At 34.4% G+C, this 9,456-nt stretch overlaps 1 protein-coding gene across 1 annotated transcript in view; it reads right to left on the bottom strand.

Moving 5' to 3' along the window:
* The window catches only part of NBEA (neurobeachin), a 600,762-nt gene that overhangs the window by 290,477 nt on the left and 300,829 nt on the right, over positions 1-9,456 (bottom strand). The window contains exons 36-37 of the mRNA XM_023531608.1: positions 9,235-9,343; positions 5,733-5,899 (exon numbers count right to left, since the gene is read on the bottom strand). Coding sequence (XP_023387376.1) covers positions 5,733-5,899; positions 9,235-9,343 — 276 coding nt within the window. The remainder of the gene's footprint in view (positions 1-5,732; positions 5,900-9,234; positions 9,344-9,456) is intronic.

Here is a 9,456-nt window from a genome sequence, read left to right as displayed (position 1 = left end):
TTCTTTGGAAAAATGTCTATTCAGGTCATTTGCCCATTTTTAAATTTGGTTCGAGTAGTTTAAAAAATAGAAATCCGATCTCAAAAGATAAAATAAATAAAGAAAAACTGTTTGTACATACCAAGTATTACTTAACAGCATTAACTCTTGAACATGCATTTTAAAGGGGCTTTCAAATTCTAGTTTTTCCTCAGGGCTGAAATAAAGATCAATAACATTAATTCAAAAGCTAAATTATGTTTGATCCAGCAGCATCGCTGAGTCAAAAAATAAAAGTAGTAAAACAAGTAGAAATTATAGACATGAAATTCCTCAGATTTAACATATATTTGAGAAGAAGACTGTAAATATGCATGATGTGTTATTCATTCCCCCCATTTAGGAAGCTACAAGTCTACTGAAAGAGACCGGCACATTCGCATAGCTATAAAACATTAAGTGATGTATCACAGGTAACGGCGATGCAGATAAGAACAACAAAGTATGAGGGGGCAAATTTGGGGAAGAGAGAACAAGCCAAGGAATGCTATGGAAAGGGTGACATTTGAACTTGGCTATAGACAGAGTGACCATATTTCCCGATTTCTTCCAGTATGTGCCTTCATAAAGCAACCAGACCAACCTTAAACATGAACCAGATTATGTTACTCTTTTGCTCAAAACCCTTCACTACTTTTCATGCCACTTAGGATAAAGTCATAAATACTTAACATGATCTACAAGACTTTAAATCATCTGGTTCATATGCTACTCTCCAGCCTTATCTCAAGCCACTATCCCTACTGCTCAGGAAGCTGTAGACATACTAGCCTCCTGTCTGTTTACTTTGTTATTTCTAAGCTCTGAGTCTTTGTAATATTTCTCTCCTGAATGTCTTACACACCAACCTTTGCTGGCAATCTCTTGCTCATCACTTCGGTTCTTAGCTTAAACGCAGCTTGTTCAAAGAAGACTCCCCGACTTCCTACCCTAAATGAAGACCCTCTGTTATACAATCTCTTTCAGAGAACCCTATATTTTCCCCTAGTATTTGCTAAAGTTTGTATTTATATCATTTATTCCTACATATCAGTCTCTTCTACTAGACTATGACTATGTGAGACAGAGAGCAACTCTGTTTTGCTCATCACTATGCTACCACAAATAGAAGCTCAAGAGTTATCTGTTTATTAAATGAATAAAATCAACAAATTTTAAGTATACATTACAAGTTGGAGGGTGACTAAGTGGTATGGGAAATTACTTTAAAAAGGCTCTTTGGAAGGAGAAGAACAAAGCTGGAGGACTAATGCTACCAACGTCCAGAATTACCATAAAGCTAAAGTAAGCAAAACAGCGCAGTACTGGCAAAAGAATAGAAATAGGTCAATGGAACAGAGAAGGGGGCCCAGAAAGAGACCTCCATAAATACAGGCAACTGACAAAGGAGCTAAGGCAAGCCAGCCTTTTCAAAAAACAAAACAAAACAAAAGAAAACAACAACAACAAAAAACAGTGCTATAGTGCTGAAAGAACCAATAAACACATAAATAAATCTAGACAGAGATCTTACACCCTTTATAAAAATTAACACAAAATGGATCACAGACCCAAATGTAAAAACGCAAAACTATACAAATCTTCGATGACAACGTAGGAGAAAATGACTTGGGCATGGTGGTGCCTTTTTAGATACAACAACAAAGATACTATCCATGAAAAAATTAATAGATCAGCTGGACTTCATTAAAATCCAAAACTTCTTCTCTACAAAAGAGCGTCAAGAGAATAAAAAGATAAGCCAAAGACTGGGAGAAAAATATTTGCAAAAGACACATCTAATAAAGGAGTGTTATCCAAATACACAAAGAACTCTTAATAAATTCTTAGTAAAAAAATGTACCATTCTGGTGAGTGACATTGATAAAAGGGAAGGGATAACACCTGTGTGTGGGGGGAGGAGTCAGATCTCTATATCTTGCTCTCAATTTAGTTGTAAGCCTAAAACTGCTCTAAAAAATAAAGTCTTAAAAAAAAAAAGGCTCTTAGCAAAGAGCTGACTAACAAAAAAAATAAGGAGCCTAACAAATATGAGACATTTACTATGCGTCAAATACTGTGTTAAGTATTTTGCATACAATCTTCCGTGTTACCATTTAAATAACTTAACAAAGTAAGAATTGTTCATTCCATTTCCAGGTGAGTTTGAGCTTTGTTTTCACACAGGAATAAGTATTTTTTTCATTTAATAAAATTATTTCATTTAAAATATAAAACTGTCCCTGACCACAGAATAATTCATTATTCTATTCTATCATCAGTATCATCCCTGTAAAAAAAGGTATTCATTTATTCAGAAACATTTATTTAGCACCTACTATGCATTAGACATTATTATAGGTGCCACTGTGGACAAAAGAGAAAAAATCTCTTCTATCGTGGAGCTTGTATTTTAGTGAGAAACGAAACAATAAAACTGATAAGTAAAATCTGCTATACTTTAGATAGTAATAAATGTTGTAAAAGGAAAATAAAGCAGAGACCTGCATTACAAAATATTTGGAGGAAGAAGAATTTCAGACAAGGGGGCTAGAAAAGGCCTTTTTGAGAAAGCATCATTTGAATTAAAGGCTGAAGAAAGTGGGAGAGCCAGTAGCCACATGGGTTTTTTTGGAGAAAGCATTCCAAGCAGAGTGATCATGCCCTGCAAGCTTGGAGAACATCAAGAACCCAAAGTGACTGGAACAAAAAGAACCAAGGGGAAGCAGGAGGGGACGGGGCACAGAGTTGACGAAGGCCAGGTCATGTGCCTTTAGCCCGGGGCTCACCCCATGGCAGCCCAAGCACCTCCATCTTTCGCACGCTGTCCCCACTGCTTGAAATGCTCAGACAGGTCTTTGCTCAAGTGGTTCCTCACCAGAGTGGCCTTCTCTGCCTATTCTATCAAAAATAGCACGCTTCTTTGTCCTTGTAGGTCACCGTTTTGTTTGTTTGTTTCCTCTCAGTGATGTGCGAAGCCTCTGGAGCGGTGCTGCCCAACAGAACTATGTGCGATGATAAAAATGTTCTGTGCTGTCTAATATGGCAGCACCAGCCACACATGTCTGTTGAGTAGTTAAGTGTGGCTAGTACAACGAAGGTATTGAATTTTTAATTAAATTTAATTTTTACGAATTAAATTTGAATAGCCACATATGACTTGTTACCATCTTGCATATAGCTCTGGCGGTTCACGAGCAGCGGAAAAGGATGTACGTCTTAGTAAGAATCACCCAGGCCACTGTGCTGAGAATGGACTCCGGGGGAACAAGGGCAAAAGCAGGAAAACTATGGAAAACGCTGAAGCAACAAGTCAGAAATGACGGTGCTGTGGGTCAGGTGACGTCAAAAGTAATGGTGAGAAGTTGTCACATACTGGATATAATTTATGTCAGAGACAAGAGGACTTGCCAAAGGGCTCAATGTTGAATGTATGAAGAGTGACGAAGGCTAAGAGCAACATTTATGGCCAGGGCATCCGTAAGGCTGGAGTTCCCTTGTCCTGTTAAAAGGGAGGTGACTCATGGATATCCAAGTGTAAGATGCCACGTAGGCAGATGGATATAAAGGTCTGAGGAGAAGGGAGAGATCTGGACTAGAGTTAAGGGTAAGACGAAGAAAAGATGGGGTCCAATGACTGTGGCTTTTTAATTCACCAAATACTAAGGAAGCTTAGAGGAGAACACAGCCGCCCTTAAACATTTAAAGTTCAGCAGCAACCTGAGTGTAAACAATAAACTTTTATTTAATTAAAAAAAAAAGATTTAAGGTTCAGTGACCCTCTTAAGGAAAGGAGGATGGTAACACTGTTTTTCAGTGAGTCGGCACTGGGAATTAATGTGCAAGACAGGACAGGCACCTCCTCTGCTGAGGGGTCATGCTGCCAGTCTTTCTGTCAGTCTAATGAGATATCATACAGAGTGAGCAGAGCAGGAAACGCATTTGATACGTCACCACGAGACTGACACTCTGAAGGTCACTGTCCTTTGGCTGCATTTTAATTACTTAACGAAATAGTAAAACCCAAACACTATACAGTTTAGACATTTACGGCAATATCTTGAGTCATACAAGCTAATTTGAATTATTAGCAACATAATGTTACAGCCCTGACTATATATAACTAAGTAAGTAAATCTCATTCAGATGACACAAAGAGAGAGACGATGTCTACAGCTGGTCAAAATGTTCATATTATTGCTACTCTACATGATGGTTAAATTTTATGTGGCAACGTGCCTAGGCTATGGCCTCAGCTGTTTGGTCAAATACTAGTCTAGATGTCGCTGTGAAACATTCTGCTGATATGATTAACACCAACAATCAACTGACTTTAAGTAAAAGATATTATTCTCAATCATGTGGGTGGGCCTCACCCAATCAGATGAAGGCCTTAACAGAAAAGACTGGGGTTCTCTGGAGAAGGAACCCTGCCTGGGTCTCCAGCCTGCCAGGCAGCCCCACAGATTTCAGACTTGCCAGCCCCCACGATCACGTAGGCCGATCCTTTAAAACACAACATCTCGGTCTGTATCTATTATCACATATAACCTACTGGTCTGTTTCTGTGTTTCTCTGGAGAACCCTGACTGACACACTATGCCTCTATTTGTACAAGCTGTGTAATACTATATGCATTTTATGTAACCTCTTAAATCTTCAGTTTCTTCATTGTAATATGGAAAAATTTTCAGTATCGACCTTAATAGAGATGTTTGGAAGGTTAAACAAAATAATTCACGTAAAGTTCTTAGTGTTGTACCTGGCACACAATAAATATTTGACAAAGGTTAGATGTCATGGTACTACTGTTATTATAAGAAACAAATACTGACTATTAACTATTTTTAAAGATAATGTATTATAATTTTACTTGTAATTAAAAATAATAAAGTTTTCTTAAATCCACCTGATACTTGAAATCCCAGGACAGTTGGTCGAATACTACCCTGGTCATATTCAAATGTTCTTCCCCAACTAACAGAATCACTTCTACCAGAATTCTTCTGAGTAGTGTCCTGTCCACATGAACCAACCCCTAAACTCTGCCAAAGACTTAATAAAAACATTTAACGAGATCAAATAAAATGAAGATGTAAAAATAAATAACATTAGCAATCTAAATATAGCGACATCCTCCATTGCTACCCATTTTCCTAGAAAACTTCATTGTGCCGAGGGCAAAAAATTATAACCAGCAAACTGTAGAAAGGAGAACATCTGTAATTTCTAAATAACCAATTTTGATTTTAATTGAACTGTATATAATATCATAAATGCCCTAAACTGAGATGAAACTTTTCCTAAGAAAGACTGAATAGAAAAATATGGAAGAAAAAAAAATTAATGTATTACCTATTCTAGTAAATGCTTATATTATTACTGATAATTAAGAAAACTAGGAATGATATAAATTTAATAAGTAAGAAGATTTGACTTTCTAGATTAAAATAGTTGCCTAAATAAATTTTATTATGTTACATGTAAGTACAAATTAGAAATAACTTCCACTGGAGCTACTTTTAAAAGTTTATCTTGTCTCCTAAATCATTCTAAAGAGGCATTCCTAAAGACACCAGGAAATAAGTCTAGTAATTTTTTCTACTTTAAATCACATTTTCTAAATAATTAAAAAATGTACAGTCCTTTTAAAAATTTTAACACTTATAATTAACCTATGAGTTATTAATTACTTGTAATTTGTTATAACTCACCTATGAGAAACTGCGCCCCAAGCCCCATGCTTATTCGTGAGAATATTAAGGATCTTCTGTTTCAGCTGATTTGCTGTGACGTGATCTCGATGTTTAGCAGCACTAATAAGGTGGTCGCACATCTTTTCCTCCTCTCTTCTATCAGCAGCATACTGGGCACACTGCGACTACAAAGGAATATAAACAATGCGTAACGATTGATGTACAACTTCCGCTATGCATAAGGAATGATATCTAACCTTAGCTTAAATGATAATTCAATTTCAAAGCTCAGATAATGTAATCTTTTGAAAGCTTATTCTCAAGAATACATATAGTCGCCTTTCAAATTTGTAAAAATGTGTTCTATGTATTTATACATAAAGTCTACATAAAATAATTTGGATAATGTTATATAAAGTAATTAATAGCTTTTAAGGTTTCTTCCGATTCTTAAATTCTGATTTTAATATATTCCAAAAACAATCATTTTAGAAACAAAATCAGCTTATTAAAAATGTAAATAGAGCTTTAACCAATATAGTATATATCTCACTTAAAATAAGAGTTATAGTTCTGATAAAAAAACTCGCAATTTAAAGTTTTCTATTTCATAAATGTCGATATTGTGTAGAAGAAAAAGCAATGGTTTAGGTAACCAGACCTGGATTTTATTTCGCACTTTATGAAAATTATTTTTTACCACTGTACTCAGTATTACATTTATAAAATGAGGCGACAAGACATGGTTTTCTCTATAATCTTTCCCAACTCTAGAATTTAATGTGTCCCAAGGTTCTCAGGATAAGTACTATCTTATCCTTATCTTTTCTAATAATCAGCTGTCCTGTCAGCTCTGTTTTCACGCTAGCTGGTGTTAGTAACACAGCTAATCAATCTCATTGTGTAACGAAAGGTTTAATATGAACATGAAGCTCACCATTTCTTTAACTGTATTTGACTTTGTTTGTATAATAATTTTTGTATCGGTTGGATTGACTGTAAATTTTAATATTACCAAGTATGTAACATGAGTAATATAAATAGGAAGGAAAAAAAAATTCACACATCTAAAAAAAATACATATAACTTGCTCACATTCATCATTACTATGTAAAACTGTTTCATAGAAGTATCTGAACACAGCGCTCAGTCTAACTACTGACAGAGGGCACGACCACAACTCACCTCTTTCAGAGAAATAACCTACAGTAATCTCAGAAGGATTAATTCATTTTCCAATTTATCTTTTTGTACAGGGAATCACCAATTAGTACAATGATCTGCTTCCATAATGAGGTTAATATTTCATTAGCTCATTGGAGAGTAAAATTAAATTTTCATTTTTCTTCCTTAACAATTACAGTGGTTAACTAAAAAAAATCTTAACTGTGAAGTATCCATCTCAAATTAAATACACTTTTCTTTGTTAATTATAAGCTTATATAAGAGATAGAGAAAATTCTCAAAAAGTCTTAGTAAAATGTCACGACTTTTATAAAATCTTCTATAATTGAAAAATGGTAAGTGTTTGGTGAACTACACACACATACACATACACGCACACATCATTTATTAATATAGCTCTAACCTAAAAAGAACACACTCAAACATTTGGGTTAAAAAAATGTACATTCATTAAATAACAATGATAATACTCTCAAAATAGATTTATATTATATACATTTAATGTATATGTAACCTAAAAATCACTGAATCTTCACGTCTCCCTTCATAGCTTTTTATCACCGTTGGCCATGCAGCCTCAATAGGAGTAATCTCATCCCCAAGGGGGTGAAAATTGGTGTTGGGGATATGTGAAAAAAATCTTACTCTTTTTACATATGAAGTACAGATGTACATACAGTACACAGACAGAAAGATATGCAGCATGTTGGTGGTAATAAAATTTCACTGGGGAACAGTTAGGACAAAAAGATTTTTTAGGGGGACAATAATGAAAAGGAGTTTAAAAGCTGCCATTAGCTTGATATCACCTTGCTTAAAAATGCATTGAAGCTGGTCACTAATATCTAGCTACTTAAAAACTTATTTTAAATGTTTTTGCATGACAAATATTGATCTGCTTATATCCCATAAAATATCTTGATTTTTTTAGTAGAAATATGATTGAGTCAGAAGTGGTCCTGCAGAGAATTCACTTATTATTCTAAATCTTAATTTTCATAAAGTGTGAAGTCAAAAATTAATTGAATATTCTTCTTTTGTTTAGAGTTCTGACACATCTTAAACCTAAACATATTCTTCAAAGAACATATAATTCAATCTTGTCATCCAGATACCCTGATAAATATCCAAATGTTACTTATTGTTGAGGTGACATGAAAAGTCGCTTTGACAAACACTTAATTGTCAATGTACTTTAGTCAAAGTTTAAAATATTTGGTATCCTTTGCAAAATAAGATTGTTGCAATCCCACATGACATCTGTGCACTGTCTCATCTGACAAATGAAGGAGAGGTTACTGGTACTGAAGCGCCAAAGGCTATTTCTCAGTCTCACGCTTTTCAGCAGCTAGGTCAGAGATCACTGGACCCAGGACATCAACTTGCATAACCAAGAGAGCTGGTTTACTGAGATAAAAACCTCATCAAAACTGAAATCTTGTGCTCTGATTTCCAGCCACACCACACTTGTTCGCATGTTGCATCAGGAGAATAAATTGATGAGTTATTTATTATTTTCAAGGCCAGGGACAGTCCAACTTAAGCCAAACACCAGATTACCTAAATATTTATGAAACCAATTTTGTTTGAACAGAAGTAATTGTTATATTTAAAACATTAAAATCGGGATATTTGTTGAATTGAGGCAATACAAATAATGGCAAAAAAATCACTAAAAATATAAATGCTAGAAATATAAAAATAATATTTTAAATTAAAATACAATTACTATGGAATGTATAGTACTTCAACATCCTTTAGTTTTTGCACATAAAATAGAATGACAGTTAATTCGTTCTTTATTCAAGGTACTTATGAGGATTTTTAAACTATTATACTTCTGTCTATATATACAGAGCTACGTATATATCATGGAATAGCAATGCTTCAATTGTCAATAAAATGTCAATTACAAAAAAAAAAATGAAATACGAACTAACATCACCTATGGCCACTCTAAAGAAGGCTACATTAATAAATAATAAATTATTGAATGTTTGGTGAAACTGACTTCATATAACTACTTGTTATATCCATCTCTAATGGTCTGTATGTTCTGCTAACTTAAAAATTATTAAAGTAATTGCATCATAAAATTTTATTTGATTTTAAGAGTAAATTAGAAGAACTTCAGTCTACCAAGTGGTTAGTCACTGGCATATTGTAAATGAGGTGAAAATAAACTAGTGCTGTGTTTGACACTTACTGAAGAACTGAAATGCCTGCCCTTGTTGAAATTTTCCTCTTACAAAAACTCTTCTTACTGTAAAGTCACCATTGGTGACGGTAGGCTTATAACGGAAAAGCAGACTCTCATCTGCTCCCAAAAGCTTACCTCAAACTCTGCATGTTTATGTACGTCTTCAGCTCTCTGTCTGTTCAAAATAAACTCAGCTTCATTTGCAACACGAACTATGTGGTCCTTCATAGCATGGCACAGTAATCTGAAAATAAAAAATACCTTTGGAATTATTATTCTTGATAGCTTTGGTAGATCCAACTTTTTCAATAATTAAACTTCAGTATTACAAATATTAATTATGAATAAATTTCAGAC

This window comes from Pteropus vampyrus, unplaced genomic scaffold (genome assembly GCF_000151845.1).
Source record: "Pteropus vampyrus isolate Shadow unplaced genomic scaffold, Pvam_2.0 Scaffold71, whole genome shotgun sequence".
NCBI classification, from domain to species: Eukaryota; Metazoa; Chordata; class Mammalia; order Chiroptera; family Pteropodidae; genus Pteropus; species Pteropus vampyrus.
This window is presented reverse-complemented; position numbering and strand designations above follow the sequence as displayed.